Source organism: Aythya marila (genome assembly GCF_965140915.1).
Source record: "Aythya marila genome assembly, chromosome: 2".
NCBI lineage: Eukaryota > Metazoa > Chordata > Aves > Anseriformes > Anatidae > Aythya > Aythya marila.
Window position 1 is genome coordinate 109,154,725 of NC_139043.1, and position 21,241 is coordinate 109,175,965.

Sequence of the window (21,241 nt, forward strand, 5' to 3'; positions counted from 1 at the left end):
CAAATGACTGTTTCCTCTTCTGGTAGATCTTTTTGGATGACCACAAACCATATAAGGATTGAAAACCAACCCCTGATTTCTGTCTCATATGTATATTAATCATGAATTGAATATTATGGCTAGCTGAATTGCTCTGTCTGACTGGTGTCAAGGGCAGATTCAGCAAAGAAAAAGCAAGCTGAAACAGACTGTACAGGCAGAAGATAGAAAAGCAAGGAAGGTAATACAGCCATGGGTCCTCCTTCTGCATTAAAGGAAGGTACCTGAAATTAATTGCTTATGACCCCATTGTCTGCTGTCAATAAATAAACAAACAAATAAATTGAAATCATAAATAAATAAATAAATAGAATAAAAGGCTTATTTTCTATTTTCTTTTACATCTTCTTTAACCAGACTGTAGTTACATGTATGCTTTTTAAGAGTTTACTGGGGTTATCAGGCTGATCACTCACATGTAAGACTTTCTGGATCCAAAAGCTGACAGGACGATCTGTAGTATTACCTAGAAACTTAATCAGTTCTAAGCCAAATTCTTGTCTTGGGTCCCCCTGGAATTTATTGACTTACTGAACCTGAACAGATTGAGTGAGTGAGTGAGTGAGTGAGTGAGTGAGTGAGTGAGTGAGTAAGTGAGTGAGAAAAAGAGGGTAGGGAGACAGTTTGGCCCAACTTTGGGGTATTCATTTTTATTACTGAGATTAAGAATTTGTGTTCCAGGCAATAAAAATTAAGTTACCTCTAAACTAGCTTTTAACAAAAAACGTTATCTGTTGTAAAAGGGTCCAAATCCACAACTCTAGCTAAATGGAATTCTTGATCAACGACCTACAGAATAACACCCTGAAATAGCCATTCACTTCATTAACATAGTATTTAAATTATAATATTTATATGCACTTTTTTAATTATTTTTTTTTAATCTGAATATCCTCATGATCCTACAATGTTTTAAAAGTAAAACAAGAAACTGAGAAAACAGAATTAGAACCTGTGTTGTTCTCAGAGTTGCCTTTCCTATAAGGAGAACCATACTGACATAGTAAGCCGTAGATTAAAAAAAAAAAAAAAAAAAAAAAACACAGGGGGAGGGGAGAGAATAAAGAAAAAAAAAAAAAAGTGAGCATTTCATGAGCATGATAAATAAGTTTTGAGTTCTTATTCTAATCAAAATCTGTCTGTTGCAAAATCCTTGTCCTCAGGTATCACAGTGACTGTGAGACATGGGTAGAGGACCATAACTGCATACCTTTTCCTATGTTACTGCTGATTTACCATTGCTCCACTCTTTGCGTGCTTCGTTTTATTTGCTCAGTCATTTCACAGTCCAATTGTTCTTTTGGTCAGGTGGCCTATAACATTTAGTTTACTGTCTGAAACATCTCCAAGATCAGTACATAATGACTCAATACCATTACCCATTTCTCCCTGGCCCCTTCTTATGGGGGCTAATAAATCCTCTTTCATGAACAAGGCTGTGGCAGCTTTGCTTTTCTTGCATGTCTTTTTAAAATAAAATATATCTTTTAATATCATTGTCCAGCCAGATTTCAGTTATACCATATTTTCTCCACAATATTATCTGTCCAGTTCTGTTTCCTTTTTCCTATCTAAACCTTTCATTTGTGTATATATACAGATGTTTTTATACCCCCAAGCTGAGGTTATTTTGCTCTACGTTAGTGTTCATAAATATGAATTTCCCTTTTATCTTTCTTCCCATCTCTACCTCATGTGCATTCCTTTCATCTTGTTCAGCCCTGGACTGAACTTTTCACAACTCTGACATTTTTAAAAAAGAGCATGGCTCAGGTATGTCAGTAACCTTTTCTATTTATGGAAAGCCCTTTAACCCTGGGATGATTGTGAAGAGGAACAAGTTCTGTCCCTTTCACAGACACAACTTGTAGGATAAAGGTATGGGTTTCTTAAAGACAGAAAGAGGTGAAATGTATATATATATATATATAATATATGTTGTGTGTGATATTAATAAATGAGAAACATTCTCATTTTCTTTAATTATCTTTGGGATAAGACATAAGTTCCAAGTTTCGACCACTGCTTTAGTGAAAACAACTCACCAAATCTAAATGGTTAAATGATTAACTTTTTTTTTTTTTTCTTAAGCACAATTTATTGGTTTAAGCTCTGGGAACATCTTAAATGGGGACATTTTAATATTTTAAAATGCTGATTGAAGAAAATTATTCTTACCTGATGAATTCTATTCCAAATGATTTTTCAGGAATTCTCAGCTGGAGTATTTTTCTGCTTTAATTCAGTCTTAGATTGTCAATAAACTGTAGCCCATCCTTTGATTACAGTTTTCTCAGTTGCACATTCTTACTCCTTGAAGTTTTTCAGTTAGTCACTGTGTTGCCACCTATAACTTGTAAAGCAAGCAGTTGTTTCTGGATAATTTTCCCACACCCCCAAATTCCTAATTCTTTCTTACTTTACTATTTTTAATTATTTTTAGGTAGATAGAACTGTCATTTCATTTAAACTGTGCTGAAGCGTGTTCAGGGAGAAACTCACTAATATACAAAACATCTGTAAGTGCACTATCATATCCCACTTAACAGAGAAAAACTTGCTCTACCTTCCTCCCCAACTGCTTTCATCTATCTGGCATTGCTTTAATTTACAGTACTTATTAGGGTTTTCAGTTGCAGTGATCAGACAACCTGCACTCTGTTTCTTTGGGGTCTAACACTGCAGCTCCTTTCATGAGCCTCTAGCATTCTTAGTCAATGCAATAAATATCAATGTTTTTTCAACAGATGTGATCAGTCCTAGGAGAAGATCATAGAATAATAGAATCATTCTCAGGTTGGAAGGGACCTTAAAGATCATTTAGTTCCACCCCCCCGCCACAGGCAGGGACGCCAACCACTAGATCAGGTTGCCCAGGGTCTCATCTAACTTGGTATTGAACACCTCCAGGGATCCACAACCTCTCTGGGCAATCTGTTCCAGTGCCTCACCACCCTCTGAGTGAAGAATTTCCTTCTAATCTCTAATTATATCTCCCCTCTTTCAGTTTAAAACCATTCCCCCTTATCCTGTCATTATCTGATTGAGCAAAAAGTTGCTTTCCATCTTTTCTGGTACAGAAAAGTCCCTTTTCTGTATTCAGTGCTAATCATTTATACTGATTATCATCAGTTAATACAACGAGCTCAGGACTTTTTGTGTGAGTTTTGGGGATTAGAGACCTATAGCTATATCCTGAGGCTTTGGAAGCCACTAGACATTTAGTTAGAATCCAGCTCATCTGTTTCGTAGATAACTAGCAGACATAGAAGGGGACCAAGGTGAGGAGACATTCAGAATTTCTGTTCCTTTTCAGTCTTAAATTTCTTAGAAGAAAATCTTACCATAACAGCCATTTGTAAGATATTGGTTCAGCTGTGAGTGATATGTCCCTTAATTCTAGAATATCAACTTTTTCCTCCTGCAAGGAAAAAAGTAGTATTTGACTTCCAGATCATTGCAAGGCATCTGAAAGTTTGTGAACAAAGCTTGATCAAGACCTAAAGCAGCTGGCAAGATCATTTATCAGGCTAAACATGCCCCTAGTTTTACTAACCATAGCCATTCTTAGATCTGTTGTCCTGCTTTTCCAGCTCAAAAGTTGCTGTGAAAATAAATAAATAAATAAAAATCTTTGCTGGCTACAAAGTGGGTAAAGGTCAGGTTAAAGGTTTGAAAAACAAGTCACTTAGATGAACCAATTAAAAAAAAAAAAAAAAAAAAAAAAGGATAAGATTGGAAGATGGGAATTATAATTTTCAACAGTAGGAAAAACTATATATTGTTAGTATTTCTTAAAAGCTCTCTCTTCTGAAGCATTGCTTTGTGAAGAGAAGTCAGTGCACTACTGTGTCTGTATACTACCAGTCCCTGCCTCAACACATGAAAGTAGGTCTTAGATTTTAATCTTTTGCATCATGTTGTAACTGACACAAGATTGTTTTTGCTAGTTGTCATTGACCAAAAAATAATACTAATAAAAAATCTTCTGATTATCAATAATACTGAAATGATTAATTATTCATAAAATTTAAGTACAGTTAAATTGGAAAAAGTATGCATTGGCTTTAGGCTCATGACAAAAAGAGCTTCTCCTGTTTTATGAGCCTCAGATTACCAAATAACCTTGACAGCTGAATCAGTGTTCCATGACAACAAGCAGACCATTGATAAATAGCAACAAAACTATTAGACGTTGAATTTATGAGATGAGTAATAGAGAAGCTAAATTATAGGTTTACCATTTGACAAACTGCAGCTTGACAAATCTGTGCTAAAGTACATGTGTGTATGTGTGAATGCACATAAGGAAAAGAAAGAAATAGAAACTTTAAGACAATGATAAACTTGACATGCCATGAATGTTACAAAGGGACAGATATATTTTTTCATAGTAGTAAAATTCTCAGTGTTCATTATCAATCATTCTTACTTTTAAGCACTGTAATGTAGAAAAGAAGGGAAATAATGGAATTGCTGGTAAGTAACCTTTAAACTGCCTCTTGCAAACTAGTAGATTCCAGTTAAAGTCAAAAACAACACTATAAACAGTCAACGCCAAAAGCAAGAATATATTCTTCTAGCATTGAAAAATCTCTGTCGGGCCTATGAAGACTAATTTACATTTCCTAGGAAAAAAGCAACAACTGGTTTTGGTTTGTGTTTTTTTGTTTGTTTGTTTGTTTTTGGTTTTGTTTTCATCCTCCTGTGGTAGGTGTCAAGAATGATTTTATGTAAAGTAGCAACTCTTGTATTCACTTATCTTAAAATGATGGGAACTATAGAGGAAATCTGTGTGTGTGGTGTTCATGTACAGAGACAGATATGATAAGGATAAGATAACGAGAAACTTTCTAAAATGATCAATGGGCTTCCAGCAGATCTGTATGTAGGCCTCCTGACACTGATGAAGCAATTTTGGATTTACTGCTGTAAACTGTGAGCAAAACTGATGCCTGAAATTTTACCAAAACAGAACTTCAAGTTACTTTTTCTTCAGAAGGTGAAGCTCCATTGTGATCCAAAAGAATACACAGGGTCAGGTCATATAAGCAGCCTTAATCAAAGCTGTCTCTGCTACTGCCAGATCATGGTAGTTATAGTCAAGTGGGATTCTTGTGCTCTCATTTCCCAAAATGGGACTTCAGAGAGCAGGTAGCAGTAGTACTGTAGTAGTACCTTGTCTTGTCTGTGATTTGCTGATGTCTGTGTTTGTGGCTATCCTTCATAGTTGTGGTGAAATACCAGTGGCTTTAACAGCTGCTGTGCCAACCCACAGCAGCAATCTTCTGATTGCATTTTTCCTTACCTTGACTAGAATATACGTGATAGTCAGACAAGTTACAGATTTAATGCTGAAGAGCTAGATGAAGTTCTATGACCTGTGTTACACCAGAGGGCATACTAGATGATTTAATTGGAAATTCTGTTCTAAAAATATATTAATTTTGCTTGTGTGAGAAACAGCCGTAGTTTTGTCAAAGGGGAATTAAACAATGGAAATTCATCTTGTCCTAAATACTGGTATGATAACTACTGGAGGTAAATTTGAAGCTTGACAAATAAATGAGGAAGAGTCAAAGGTAAATCTAGTGAAGGTTTTGTTTAATAAAGCAACAGCATGTGAAGTGTTTTCAAACATCTGTCATTTATTCATTTTGCCTGAAACAACATGAATGGTATGAACTGTTGTTCACAATTATGAATTAAGAAACACTTGATTGTACTTTCTTAGAAATAAATTGTGCATATTCATCTGCACCACATCCATTTCTGATGTCTGTTATATGGACATCATTTCCAATGTGACACTTACTCTGTTGTGATTCTGAACTTTAATGTGATATTCATGTTATCCTCTATTAATAAACAGAGAAATAATTGAGAAGCCGTAATATTTTCAACTACATCAGATGGTTAGTGTTGCAGATGCCCATAACATTTGAGCATTCAGAATATGAGGAATATTCACTGTGTTTAAGATACATATGGTAGAATTTTAACATCCCCACCCCTCCCCCAAACTGCAGATCTTCATATTTCCATGTCCTTCATATTTGCAATAATGGTTTGCCAAAAAGGTGCTTAGCCAAAAATGGATATTTTTAAAAAAACAAAAAGTTCAAGTTAGTCATATGGTTTCATCCAAAACAATCAGAACCTGAGCCAATTTACTGCACATAAGATACCTTGGAAGGATTAATTTATGCTGTTGAGCTTGTAATATCTGTAACCAATAGGAGTTCTCTGCAGACATGGATTTTATTTTATTTTTTCAAATCTTACAGCAAAGTCAGTAAGCCAAATGCAAAACCTAACACCTAAGGGTATTCTGTAGATTTGTAATGCATGCTGGCCTAAGATTGAGAAACCTAAGATTAAGAAACCATTGAGTGGATTACACAGATTCATATAGGTAGTTTTTTTCATCTCTGACAGCTGTAATATGAACACAATAATTCATATTACATAAATTTATTAGAATATTGTGTGTGAGAAAACAATAAATCCAAGCAAAATCACTTACATAAAAAGTTATTTTAAAAAGGGTGTTGAAGGTTCAGGACTCTTTAGTGAGGTATTGTATGAAGTATCATCTAAATGCCATGCAGATTAGATGCATGGTGACAAAAGCTTTATTACATATCTGTAGATGCAAATTAATATACAGGCCAATGCTTGGAAGAGCTGAAAAAAAAAAAAAAAAAAAAAAAAAAAAAAACATATCAACATATCAAATCTGCTAAAAATATGCTTCATTAAAAAACACTCATCTCTTCTCATGTCATTCTGCCATAAGTTAGGCAGCTAGACTGGGCAAGGCCTCTTCCAGGGATTAGATCACCCAGTTTATCAGGTATATCTAGTTTTTAGAGGGATCATAGAACCACTGAATATCCGGAGTTGAAAGGGTCCCAAAAGGTTCACAGAGTCCATGTCCTGGCTCCACACAGGACCACCCAAAAATCAGACAATGTGTCTGAGAGCATTGTCCAAACACTTCCTGTACTCCAAAAAGCTTGGTGCTGTGACCACTCCCCTAGGGAGCCTATTCTAGGGTTCAGCAATTTCAGTCTCGGTGAAATTCTTCCTAATATCCAATCTGAACTCTCTGATGAAACCTCTTTCCAGAGTCTAGATAGAGGCCAAAGAAGAGCTAAAATTAGACTCTTATGGCTGAAGCTAATGAAATGGAACCAATGCTTGGGACTGATACTGGGAGTCATATTGCAAAAATGTTCTGAAGGTACAGTGTCTGACACGTTTTCTGTAGTTGAACTGCATGCAGTGTCTGAAAATTAAATTCAAAGTGTATGAATTTCCAGCTTATGTGAATACATGGAAACTTAAAGGAGACTTAAATATCACCTTTCAGCTGCAAAATTAGCATGACACAAATATGTGTTATGTTTTCTGGTCATACACAATAGATGTTTGGTCAAAGTTTGCTTTCTTTTTCCCCATCACAGTTTTATAAGCAGCTTTGACATTCTTCTTCCTATAGAAAAGACAATGAAGCTTGTTCAAAAACACTAATTAAAAAAAAAAACAACAAAACAAAAACAAAACAAAACAAAACAAAACAAACAAAAAAAACAACCTTGGCTTGTTCAAAAAAATACTCAAAGCAGCACCAAAATACCTAAGCAGTCACAACCCATGGACTTGTATATAACAAGAAATGGGCATATTCCAAGATGCTGTTGCAATTGGGTTAGCCCAGGTGGGTGTGGAGCACTGTAATAAAGAGGGGAGAATTAAATAGCATGAATGGGACCTGATGATTGCATTAGGTGTAAAAATACAAAAAAACAAATGCCACATTAAAAGTATAAAATTTATGGTATCCCTCCACCCTGATTCTGTCCGGCTCTTTTTAGTTATTATCAACAATAGTAAAACCGGTTGTTAAATCACATGCTTATCTTAATCTTAACTTTATACCAGTTATCAAACAAATGAGTAAAACCTCATCACTTTGTGATCAGCAACACAAAGTACACAAGAAAATATTCATACTGGCGGAAAGATAACGAAGCTAAAGGATTGGGATGCTATAACTGGTAGTGTATTTTTCCCTTTAACTGTTTCTCTGAATCATAAGCCCAGCCTGTATCTTCATTCATCTTTTCCTGGGTGTATTTTACTGCATAGAAGAGTTTAGATTAACATATGTTTACTTAAGTTTAAATGTATTGAGTTACGGGCTTTTTTTTTTTTTTGGTTTTGTCTTCCTCTTCATTCCCCTTTCCCCAAAGAGATTTCAGCAACAATGAGAAGAATGGTGTATTTGCCTGTGTCCTGAACCTCAAGTACATAAACTAATATTAAATATCCTCTAAACACAACTTGAAACTGCATGTGAATTAATATTTTGTTAGTCCTCTCCTTTATAATTGAAATATAAACTAAAGGATGGTTGCATCTCTTTAAACAATTTACCTCTCACTTCTCCCACTTTTTTCTCTATTGTTGTCCATTGATCATTGCAGTGCCTACAAATGCTCCATGGCTAAGAAGAGAAAAGCTGAAGAGCAGATTTCAGGCATACCTGTCAACAAAAGGAAGTCCCTGTTAATGAAGCCCCGCCACTACAGCCCCAGCTTGGAATGCAAAGAAGAAAATGAAGACAGGACAGATTTACAGGAAGATATCAATGTCCTCGAAAGCAGTTCAGCTCCAGGTAGTCATGTAGTGGGGTTCTGCTGAAATCTGTATCCCACAGAAACGGAGCTATGAAACAGTATTTTCGAAAGGATGCAAAATGTGTTTGGCTTGTAATGGAGTTGGAATGGCGCATTTCTGTCTAGGTTTAACCATCCGATTATTTTGTACAAACTCTTCCTGGGGTCTAGTAAATGCTTTGTAGGTCTCACAGACAGGCAACTACTGCAGCAGGTCAGATACAGAGCAGCATCTGCTTCTCCACTAGCTCTGTCAAAAAACAAGGTTATGCCCCCACTGAGAAAAACACATTTATGAAGAGCAGATTTTCATGGGAATATATCGAGCTCTTAGGAGGGGAAAAAAAAAAAAAAAAAAAAAAAAAAAGCTTAGCAATACATTGTTGACTTTAACATTTAGCAAAGCAATTTCATGCATGTGACTGCTACATGTGTTCTGTTTGACATGATTATTAGACTCAGCACTTTTATACTTGTTATTTCAACTCTGCTAAGCCAAACATGTCCGACAATTTATAGAAACTTCTGCAATGTGTATACTACAAAATATGGAGGAGGATGAAGAGACAGAAAGATATAGCTATAGTATATCTTTATGGCTCTTTCCTTATATATATATTCAAGATGGCCAAGAAATTTCAAACTAAAATGGATGTTGTATATGTCATCCTGTACAAATTGTTACTCAAGAAAGTGAGGAGAAATCCATAAAGTTTATGCTGCATGTATTTTAAAGGGAAAGGTCATCATTTGATGACAAATATAAAGATAAAAACAAAGTGGTCTGGGACTGAAAAATTACTAATCATAGATACTGTGAAAACAGAACAAATTGTTGGTTATTACAGGAATTTAACAATGATTTATTTTTTTGCCCTGTTTCTTGTACAAACTTCTCAAATGTTTTGGAAGGAAACAGAACTGAGATTAAGAATTTAGACCTTATCCATTCTAAATAGATTTCCTTAGAAACAAAATGTCCTCACCCCTGACCTCCTAACTACAAACAGATAGAAGAAGACAACTGTCCTTCATATTAAAGAGTCAAATCCTGGTTCTATTTTAATCAGTGGAGGACTCTGTCTTGTTTTTATATGGCAAAGATTTCAGACAGTTGACACTCATAAGTCTTCTAGGGGGGTCTCTTCCAGAGATCTGCATCCCATCGGTGTGAAAGCCTAGAAGGGAGCTCCCACTTCAAACAGAGCATTAAATAATAAGGTGACACCCAATCTCTTTTTTTTTTTTTTTTTTTGGCGTCATTACCAAGCTAAATTAATCAAACAAAAACCATCATAGATCTTAGTGCCTGTCTAGACTATAAGGAATATAATTATCCTCTAACATCAGAAATCTGAAGGGAAGCCATTTGACATTTAAGTAAAAATTCTGGTTCCTTCCTTCCTTCCTTCCTTCCTTCCTTCCTTCCTTCCTTCCTTCCTTCCTTCCTTCCTTCCTTCCTTCCTTCCTTCCTTCCTTCCTTCCTTCCTTCCTTCCTTCCTTCTCTCTTTCTCTCTTTCTTTCTCTCTTCTTCCTTTCTTTTTCTTTCTTTTTTTTTTTTTGGTTTAAGATATTCTTGTATTTATTCATCCTGGTTTCTGACCATTCAGAGCCACCCTCAGTAATGTGTTTTTCTTTCCCTTATGTCTGCACCCTTCACAGATGGGGAAAATTGCAGAAGGGAAAGCATTTTGATGATTGTACAGGTAGAACTTATGCCATATACAGATGAAACTAAGTTATTTATTTATTTATTAAAAGGCAGGTGTTGGCCCAGGTCCATTTGCATAAGCATAGAAGAACCTTATTTACACTCGGCTATTCAGTCAAAAGAAAAGAAAAATAATTCAGAAATCTTTATTTGGCACTGATTAAAATTATCCCAATCTGCTTATGTCACTGATAATATGAGCTATTCTTTTTGTACTACTATTTAACTATTACTAGTTAAAGTAGTTACAAACAAACATCAGCTAGAGCATAAAACTGACCTGGATATGTAGGTTTATTTTTAATTTCTTACTGTAAAATTGCTCATTTAATTGTGAATTCATAATTCTTGTTGCATCTGTTAATGTTTCAGTTTATGCATTGATGCATCTGTAAATTAAACGGAGTTTTGATTATTTTTTAAAGTAAATTTGGAGCTTATAGAGTGAAAAGCAAAGCTGAGAGAGCTGTACCATTAAGACTGGTTCAACAATAATTTTAAGAGATTTAACTTAAAAAAACTCCTAGTTTTAGCATCAGTTGTGATGACTTAAGGAGCAAACACCTAGTTATAAAGCTTTTATGTTATTTTTCATCTTTCACCTAGAAAAATAATCAAAAAATAGCTGTTACTATTATCAAGCTTTTTGTTTGTTTGTTTTGTTTATGTTTTGAAGGGTGGAAAGACTTCTTTTAAAACTAGAACTTCTTACTTCTTGAAGTAACCTAATGATGTTACTGCGTTCTTCTCCAAATGGCGGAAAAGCAAATAATAAAAACCCATTTAACTGAAGTTTGTTAGAGAGCCAAATCATCATACTTACTTGCTGATATGTGAAAGACAACAGACTTCTTTATTCAGAATACTGCAATGTGTGTGGTACTGGACCAGCTGCTAAAAAGTTACATTACGGTTTACAGACTTTTTTTTAAAACATAACTTTATGCACACAGTGCACAAGGCCACCTCTCCCTGCATGAGCCCAATTTTCTGAAGAAGAATAAGAATTAATCAATATTTTCTTTTAACATATAACAAACAGTTGAACCAAACAATTATGTAAACTGGAAATGACCCAAAATGCTAACAGTTTGGCAGCAGTAAAGTGAAATGCATTGTGGTGCACATGTGCATTTTTGTCCCCCTTTTCCCCTCCACAATAATCTGCACTTAATAGGAATATTTTAAACTATGTAGCTAAGCAACAGAGGTAATTGTTGCTTTCTAGAGCTTTTGTTAGGCACTCTAACACAGCCCAAATATGCATAATTAGGTATAATGTCTATAAATCATTATTGTACACATGTGGGTAGTTAAGTGGATTGAGAGAATAGTTCAATGAATTGGACATATTCACTGAAAATGCTTTTTATTTGTTTTCTGTAGTTCATAATACTTTAAAATTATCATAACCCTTTACACTTTCTCTTAATAGCTTGCTGTGTTATGGAGAGAAACCTCATTTGCATTTTAGACTATGCTTAATTTATTATTTAAACCTGGAGTTCTTCTGATTCAGGAGAGAACAGATACATCTTGGGAAATAGTCTGTACTTGTTTATTCATCCTCCTTTCTAGGAAGTAAAATGTTAAATTTTTCAGTTTATGTTGAATAGATCCCAACAAAAGAATGTACCCTATAATCAGCATTATTGAAGGGGCTAGTGTTGTGACTAAATTCTTCCCTTCATCCAAAAATGCTTTTAGTTACTATGGCAATATTTACTTGATCCTGGCAAACCAGTGTTGATTTTAGAGAGATAATTACCAGAAAGGAAGATGATGGAGATGTATTTTTGAGTGTCCTTGTCAGAGGAAATGTTTATAAAAAAATTAAACGAGATACAAAAGGCATATTGTCTTCCTCACCGACCACCTCTCCTACACGCAGCCTCTATTACCTGCTGGCTGCTGCTTTTCTTCTGAAGAAAGATGTTTATAAAGACAGGATGCACTTCAGTGGTGTCTTTAACAAGTCCTTTATGAGTCTGTACATAACAACCATTTCTGTTTGCCTGTGCATGACCTGATATATCACTTAATGTGGCAATTGCAATGGTGACCAGGAGCTTGCCCTTTGTGAAGTATTGATGGTTTTTCCACCAAGGTCTTTCATGGGACTAAAAAAGTAATTAGGATCTATTTTGAGAAAATATTTGGGAATCTTAGATGAAAGAAAAGTGAAAATAGATTAGAGGAATTTTTAAATGCATGTGCTTGTATGTGTATATGCATAGATTGTGCATATATAGTATGTTTGTATATATGTATACTTCATTGTATTTATACAATGAAGTTGTACGTTCTAAAACAATACATATCTTTACCATCAGCAAAAAATGGTAACATATTTATTTTGCATATAGCTTTGGAGCAATAATATAAAGTAGATATAATCTTAGAAGGGTTTTTCCTGATGGTACAAGCAGTCATTTCAAATAAAGCTTTGGTGAATTTAATCATTTCAGAGTTTTCTAAAAGATACAAAAAGCAGTTATTCTTATGTATTTTCATCTCTCTCTCTCTCTCTTTTTTTTTTTTTTTTTTTTTTTTTTTTTTTTTTAATATACAGAGGACAGGAATCCAAAGCCATCTGAGGAAACTCTTCATTTGGGTGGGCAAGAAAATTCCAGTCAAAGAAAAGATAACTATTTGAGCTATCAAGATGCCATGGCCAAGTCTTTGATGAACATGGGAAAATTAGCAAAAGATGCACCCACTCAAGCAGTGACAGAAAATCTAAATGATAGCGGTATCCAATCTCTAAAAACAGAAAGTGATGACACTGATGAATGTTACATGATTAATTCAGCTGAAGGAAAGGAAAAGACTGTTATTTCTGACCCCAAATATTGTTCATCTGAGGAAAATGAAAGTAACTCTGAAATCATGGATAATGAGTGGGACAGCTCCTCAAATTTCTCAGAAGAAGCTAGTGCAAAACCCCATCTAACTCAGAAATATGCGGTAGAGTGTAATCAACCTAGCATCCTGGAAGTCCCAGAAATTAAGAAGGAAGAGGTAGAATTTGGTCCTTGTGAAATACTTTGTGATTCAGAAACAGAGCTAAGAGCACCCCAGGAGTCTCACCCAGATCCTTTTGAGAAGAAAATTCAGAATGCATTCCCTGAAAGTGAAGAAGATGACAATGAGTGCCTGTCAGAAACAACAGAAATGTCAGTTGAGCTGGACAAAGCAAAAGGGAACTTGAGTTTGCTAGAAGAAGCAATAGCTCTGCAGGCAGAGCAAGGGCATGTTTTTCACAGCACCTACAAGGAACTGGATAGGTTTCTCCTGGAGCATCTAGCAGGGGAAAGGAGACAAACCAAAGTTATTGACATTGGTGGGAGACAGTTATTTAGCAACAAACGTAAGGAAGTATTTTTTTGGCTGTTCTTAATGGCTTAAGCATTTATCCTGTGACTGATAAAGGATTCTGAGCTAGGTTTTATAGCAGCAGTAAAGAATCTGGAATTTAGCTGGTAATTTTGCTAATTACGTACCTTCACACTAGTGCCTTACATCTAACCAGGTTAAACACTGGGTACTTGGCATCCTGCCAAACCACTATGTGAAATGATCAGTAATGGCTACTAAAAGGGCTCTGTAGCTGGCACTGACACTCCTTCTCCTCCTTCTCCTCCTCCTCCGCTTCCTCCTCCACAGAGCTCCTGAATTTCAGCAGCCAAAAAAGAAGGCATTAAAACCATGCTTAAGGAAAGGTTAGGGTGAAAAATTGGCCTCTTCCATACATACCACCTAATTCCTAAGCCATGTGTTTTCCGAGTTCTGTCTACTTCATGTATCAACATTACATTTTACTACAGCCAGGAAAGCACACGCCGTGCTCTTCTGCCTCATTCACCATCAGTAGAATTACCAGTAAGTTCCAAAATCTTTTATCGTTTCTGGTGCTTTGTGACTTCCTACGAAGCTGCAGGAACATTGCTCCGTTTTCAGTATCTAATTGGGCTTCCAGAAGTGGAGATTTAAAAGATTTGTGTTTGATTTGTAAACTGGGTTATCTGGTTTGAAAATCCTCAACTGAGGATACTTACAGAATGACAAAAGATGTAATTTTATAAGCACATTTTCTGCTGTAGTAAGTAACAATATATTCATCTGTCTTTTCACCTTTCCTTTTTTGGCTTCCAAATATAGTAAGGTCACCCCAGCATTGCTACAATTTCTGCTTTTGTTAAACAAATAGATTTACTTTGGTATTTCTGAAGTTACTTTTAATGCTTTAGAGCATTATGTTAGAATCCATGTATTTACTTCTGTGGCATTTGCAAATATTAGAGTAGTTTAATTATTTAAAGACTACTGTGTAAGATAACTGACCATTTTATTTAGCAGTGGCAAGTATACATATTTTCTGTTGTATTCAGGCAGAAAATGTGTATCATCCATCTTATTCTTCTGTCTGAGTCTTTCCATTAGTTGTACATGCAAGGTGTTAGTCTACCTCCTTGTAAAACTGTATTAACCTTTATTTGCTCAGATTACTGTAATATATGACAGAATTTTGCAGATACCTTTTTTTTTTATGCTGAGATCAGCTTTGTTTACAAGAGTTCATACTGGAGTCCATGTGACAAATGTGACATTCTCACAGCACACATAGAAAGAGGGTATGATGGTAAGCATGGCAAAATTTGGCCCTTCCTGATTTTGCTTCATATTAGTATTAGCCATATTTTGCAGGTGAGTTCAGAAGTTACATTAATGGAGGAACAAGCTAGGCTTTCTTCAGGCTGTATAAACACTGTATGATTTTAGTCAATGTAGCACCAGGCACTTTTTTTTTTTTTTTCACTTTACATAATTAGCTGTTTTTTTATTTCTGGTGCTGAAAATCCACTATCAGATCCATCAGCTCTTAATTTTCTTTCTTGGATGCTACATCAGAAAAACATGGCTTAAATTTACATTTTCCTATCTTCTTAATGATAAACCTTTCCAATTACTGGGGAAAAAATTAAATCATATTTTAAGGTCCCTCTTTATTTTCTGTCCACCACTGCAGCACTTTACATTCACAATGATTCTAAAAAACATGTAGTCTTCTGTTGATGTTCCATCTATTTTCTTTCCTCCCTATTTTTTATTTTATTTTGTTTTATTTTATTTTATTTTTTTAACTAAAGTCTTGCCAAGAATTTTAACCCTCAGCTGTCTCTGTCAATCCTGTCCCTGAGCATGTCCTACCTTGCAGTCCAACAAAATGAGCTTGAAGGAGGCTGCTCCCTGTGCTGGCTGCGGCTGTTTTCTCCCCCAGCACCGAATGCTGTTGGCAGCCAATCACAGGTTGAGCTAAAACCATCCTCAGCAATTTATGCGGCCACTTCCTCCTGCAGATTTCTCACAAGAGATTTTCTGGACCAGAATTCATTCCTTTCTCACCCAGAATTTTGATCCTGCATTGGAAATCAAATAAAGGCTTTCCGACCAGTGCTTCTTGCACAATTCTAGGTGCTTGAAAACAAAACTGGGGATGCACTGTGGCCATTACAGGGTGGTAGCTCTGGGGCTAGGCTGAGACCTCGCCTTTGAAAGGGTATCGGCTGCTCCATGTTTTCACTGTCATTGTGGGTTGTTCCACAAAGAGGCATTGCCTTGTGTACCAGAGGGAGCTGCTTGCCTTGCCTCTCAAATGTAAAGTGGCATGTATTCAGTTTCCTAACAAAGAACCTACAGCCTACAGATTTGTGATATTTAAGGAATGGCTTCTGGTTGAAATGCTTTTATGTTTGTTTGTTTGCTTTGCACCTCATCTTTTATTTGTTTGTCCCAGATTCCTGAAGCCTGACATTAACAGAGTAAAAGATTGTGGTTTTGTTTTGTTTTGTTTTGTTTCTTTCTTTTTTTTTTAATTCATTTATAGATCTTGCTGCCAGTTTTCTGGCTTATTGGATTGTGACTTCTGTCCTCTTTGAGGTTCTGAATGGAAAAAATGATACCACAATCCTAAAGCTATACAGTTTATGACATAAATGGTGTACTGGGAGTGGGCAGCACATAGTATAAAAAAATAAAAAGATGCTGAAATCACCTAAATCTGTTAAAACTTTGTGTATGAATATTGTTTGAAGTACAAAATAGATATTAGCATCCTGATAAGATCACTCAGCTTACTGCAGGCAGGGTCTAAAACCAATCAAAGTCCTTATCTGATTTCTCTGCAGATTCACCCAGGCCTGAAAAGAGAGAAACCAAATGTCCCATCCCAGGATGTGATGGCACAGGGCACGTGACTGGGCTGTACCCCCACCACCGCAGTCTCTCAGGCTGTCCACATAAAGTTAGAGTACCACTAGAAAGTGAGTATCATCAACCTGCAGTCCAGAGTCAGAACTGTATCTGGCCTGGTATTGGGTACTCATGCTGGAAAAGAAACATTCTTTTTCTCAGGGAGAATGAAGAATGAGTCCGAGAGGAGCCATCCAGCTCTTGACCATGGTCCTAGTTCCCACACTTGTGAAGTTCACTCACTACTTATCAGACACACTACAAATAGCAATAGACTTATCTGGTGGCCTGATAAGATCCACCAGATCTTATCTTGGGAAGAACAAGATCAGAGCCAAACTATCCCCGTGTTGTGGAAAGACTTGCATAATGTAGCCTTATGAATATTGTGTGCTGCGTGTAACGAACAGAGAACAGAGACTACCTGTCTGCTTCAGGCCTCTGACTTGATTTGCTGTAATCACCCACTGAGGCTGCTGTTTTCACATTGCTGGTAACTTAAGAGGCCTGGGCATGCTGTACAGAGATGTTTCGAGTGACCTTCTTACCACTGAGCTCGAAGAAGTTACTTTCATCAGCATATCACAACAGTGGTCCACAGCAAGTCACTCTCCTAGGACTGTAGCATGCTAACCTTGGTATGGCCAGTCTAGCCTGAATTTCCCTATTTATTTCTAACTGTGCTGATCTGATTGCCCTGGTTTGTGTGTGTAATCCTTCAATGTGATGCAATGCAATGTTGTATAATAAGCCAAAACTTAATATGAAATTAGTTGTTTAAACAACATAAATTGTTTTCTGTGGTGGCATGCATAACAATATATTAAAGGATAGTTGAACCTTACTGCTGTTCTATTTCTAACTGCAGGTCTATTTTTTATTTTTTTTAGTCTGGTACTAAACTGTATTTATGGAAATGTCTGCTGAGTTAAGCAGGCTGCTGCATTTGGAAGGCTCTAGCAGCATTAACTTCTTAAAAAGTTAAAATTAATAAGCCCTTGTTGATTTTCACACTTCTAACCGGATACGTTCTGTCCTGCTGACCAAAAATATATACATATATATCTGTAACCACATTTTTTTTTGATAGAACAAACCAGTTGACTGAACAATCAGTTTTCTTGAAGTACTGTTCACCCAAAGGGGGGAAATGCAGTATTAAAGGCATGAGGGGAGACATACAAAGATGTTTTGTTTTACACAGGCATCACTCTTAGTACAGATGATTCATATGCAAGGGCATAAGAAATGTTCATGCAACAGGTTGTAATCACTGTTGAGGGTATAAACTGCTATTTGGGGATATGATCAATTTGTCTAAAGTAGATTGAACACAGGGCAGATGATCAGAAATTATCAGGGTTCAAAGAGGCATACTCAGATCATCTTACAAGGCAGAAGGCATGAAAATCATTCCTGTACCTGAGAACTTGCCCTCCCTGAGCCAGAAGGAGACTCCAGCTAAGTAGCCCAACTACGGGGTCTATGACTCCTCTATGGTCTCCATTTTTTCATTTACTGTCTTAATGGTGTGTGAATCAGAGGGCTAGGGACTTCATGATGAAACATCCTAGCTAACTTCTGCTTTTGCTTTTTTGAAGTTGCAAGAAAAGATGGTGTGCATCTTGGAAGCCACACCACAAACACATAGCAGTAAACCAATATATGTTCGAGTCAATGGTCTTGCTGCACTGTAGGTCCTTCACTTCTCTTCTTCTGGGGTCAAAATGTGACAGAATAGAGAATATTCTGTGTCTGAAAAAGAAATGTTCTGTTTTAATGTATTTATATATATATTCACTGATATATGTTATTATCACTTTTTTATTTTTTCTTCCTTAGTTCTTGCCATGCATGAAAATGTTTTAAAGTGTCCCACTCCAGGATGCACTGGAAGAGGACATGTCAACAGCAATCGCAACACACACAGAAGGTAGTTTTGAACAGTTCCTGTCTGCTTAAAATCTAGCACGTACTCATGAATAAATTGGTGGTCATGTCTTGGAATTAGATGCTATATACTAGATTGCAGAATGTCTACGAACAGCAAGGGAAGTCTGTATTATTTATAAGAAGATAATTGTGTTTAATTTTATTATATAAAAAATGACTTCAGTACTGAGGATAGAAAATTCCACTATTCTTTTTCACAGATGAGATTTCAAACTATATTATCACTGCAGTGTTCACAGTGAAACACCATCACATAAAAGAAGTAGGAATAAACAAATTCATTACTATTGCTACAACTGGTAATCCCGATGGAAACCAAAGCCTCTTCTTTCTGCACTACTGACATGGTAGTCTTTGGCAAGAACTTCCCATCAAGGCACATTCTGTTTTAGCAAAACAGGAAATTTTAAGGGCAATACTTAAGAATCCCCATAAAAATGAACTCCATTTATAAGCCTCAGGAATGTCATCTTCCTGCTTGGAACACTCTTGTCTGTTTAACTTTCTGCCTGCAGGGAGAAAGTAAAATAGAGGAAAGCCTTCCAGATATGCAGCTGGGGAATCACAGCTGGGCTGCAGGTGAGGCAGAGAACTGAAGCCACTGTTGTCAGCATGGCTCCTGTCAGCATTGCTGTCTGCTGGGAGGCAGCAAGCCAAAATATTCCATTATAGTTCTTTTGGAGGGCCATTCATCTGGAATAATATATTGTCAATCTAATGACCAAACTTGAGATGAAAAATAGTCAAAAATGTCTTTGTTCAACTGAATTTTTGAGCAATTTCCTTTTTCTGTTGCTGTGTTAATGATTAATTAGTTATTGTAAAAGTGCACCACAATCAAGGATTATCACACTCTGTTGCTACCTCTGATACAGAAAGATACCATCAAGTTTTAATCAGAGGGACCAAAAGATTATGTATAAAATACATGAGGAATCAAATAGAAAAAAAAAAAAAAAAAAAAAAAAAAGGAGGAGAAGGAGAAGGAGTAGGAGAAGGAGGAGAAGGAGAAGGAGAAGGAGAAGGAGAAGGAGAAGGAGAAGAAGGAGAAGGAGAAGGAGAAGGAGAAGGAGAAGGAGAAGGAGAAGGAGAAGGAGAAGGAGAAGGAGAAGGAGAAGGAGAAGGAGAAGGAGAAGGAGAAGGAGAAGGAGAAGGAGAAGGAGAAGGAGAAGGAGAAGGAGAAGGAGAAGGAGAAGGAGTTGGAGAAGAAGGAGAAGAAGGAGAAGGAGAAGAAGGAGAAGAAGAAGGAGAAGGAGAAGAAGAAGGAGAAGAAGAAGAAGAAAGCAAGCACAACCTGAAATGAACTGACACAATGTGCACTTTGTTAACAGTCATTGTTCACATACATCTGTTTATTTTCCATCAGTCCACTTTCCTTTTAATCATTAGGAGGCTTATATCCATGGTTTAGTTGTTAAAATAATTGTCATTTGGATAAAAAATACTAGTGATTTTCCAGCCACAAAACATTTAAGCTGAAAGGTGGAAATATCCTACGTTATTCAGTTTCCAGATCACCTCAAATATGCAGATTTCAGAGTTTTGCATTAAGGAACAGTAGACAAATGAATCTAACCTGAAATACCAGCTGCTGTTCCAATAAATGAATAAGCCCCAGAGAAATTCGAAGCCATTGGGTTCTGCAGTATGTTTTATTTAATTAAAATTTCATTTAAAGTTTTGTGTTTTTTTTTTTTTTTTTTCTTTTTGTTTCTTCTCTTTACCTTGTTTTCAAACAGTCTTTCTGGTTGTCCAATTGCTGCAGCTGAAAAGTTGGCAATGTCCCAGGAAAAAACCCAGCTTGAATCTCCAAAAGTGGGACAGTGCCATGATCAGACTCACAGGTAGGAGCCTTCATGATCTAGTCTGACCAAAGTATTTCTGCACAAACTGTTAATCAGTCCTCAGGTCTTTCACCCTATTTGGCTACAGAGGTAACTCAATTTTTGAAGATGAACTACTGCGAAGGTAAATAGATTGACCATATGTCAAAATTGTCAAGCAGCATTCTGCTGGCCCTTGTGAGTGTGGCTGACATTCAAGATAATAGACATACTTTTTGAAATGCAATCAGATCTATTCTACTAAATCTTATTTCAATACAGATAGCCTCATGAATGTTTCTCAGATGTCTTTCTTCCATAAACCAAATCTGCTATCTCTGCTGAAATGTTCTAAATTATCTTACAAAATTTTCCATTGTTGCAATATTTTGGCCACTGGAACATGGTTAAAGATCTCTTTGACCTTATTGCACTTCTAGTAGCACAGCCTTCATTTGTTTTGTGGTTCTTTTCAGAGGCATCTTCCAGTGATTCCAAGTAGCAGGTTGTATTGTTATTGCAGTTATCTGAAAGGGTTGAGAACTCTGCTTATTCAGTTTCCCCACTCTAGATTAATTCATATTATGAGTTTCTTTATTTTAAGTTTATTGGTTTAATTAGTTTAATTTATTTTTTATACAATGGCATCAAAAAGAGGAAACATTTTTATTGTGATTGTATTTTGTTGAGAGTTATATGGACCCTACAGACATGCATAATTTGCACATCATTGGCACCACAACCATTACAACCTATTATATTCAGGTCTATTTGGGGAC

General features: G+C 36.2%; 1 protein-coding gene across 3 annotated transcripts in view; it reads left to right on the plus strand.

The window, feature by feature from the left end:
- The window catches only part of ST18 (ST18 C2H2C-type zinc finger transcription factor), a gene marked incomplete at its 3' end in the record, with an annotated part of 67,446 nt that overhangs the window by 9,133 nt on the left and 37,072 nt on the right, over window positions 1–21,241 (plus strand). The window contains exons 3-7 of one of the 3 annotated variants that reach the window (XM_082752687.1): window positions 8,532–8,722; window positions 13,007–13,804; window positions 16,623–16,757; window positions 18,529–18,619; window positions 20,379–20,483. In XM_082752687.1, the coding sequence (XP_082608813.1) occupies window positions 8,532–8,722; window positions 13,007–13,804; window positions 16,623–16,757; window positions 18,529–18,619; window positions 20,379–20,483 (1,320 nt within the window). Of the gene's footprint in view, window positions 1–8,531; window positions 8,723–13,006; window positions 13,805–16,622; window positions 16,758–18,528; window positions 18,620–20,378; window positions 20,484–21,241 lie in introns of those variants that run through there. The other 2 variants (XM_082752688.1, XM_082752689.1) reach the window with 2 other exon arrangements.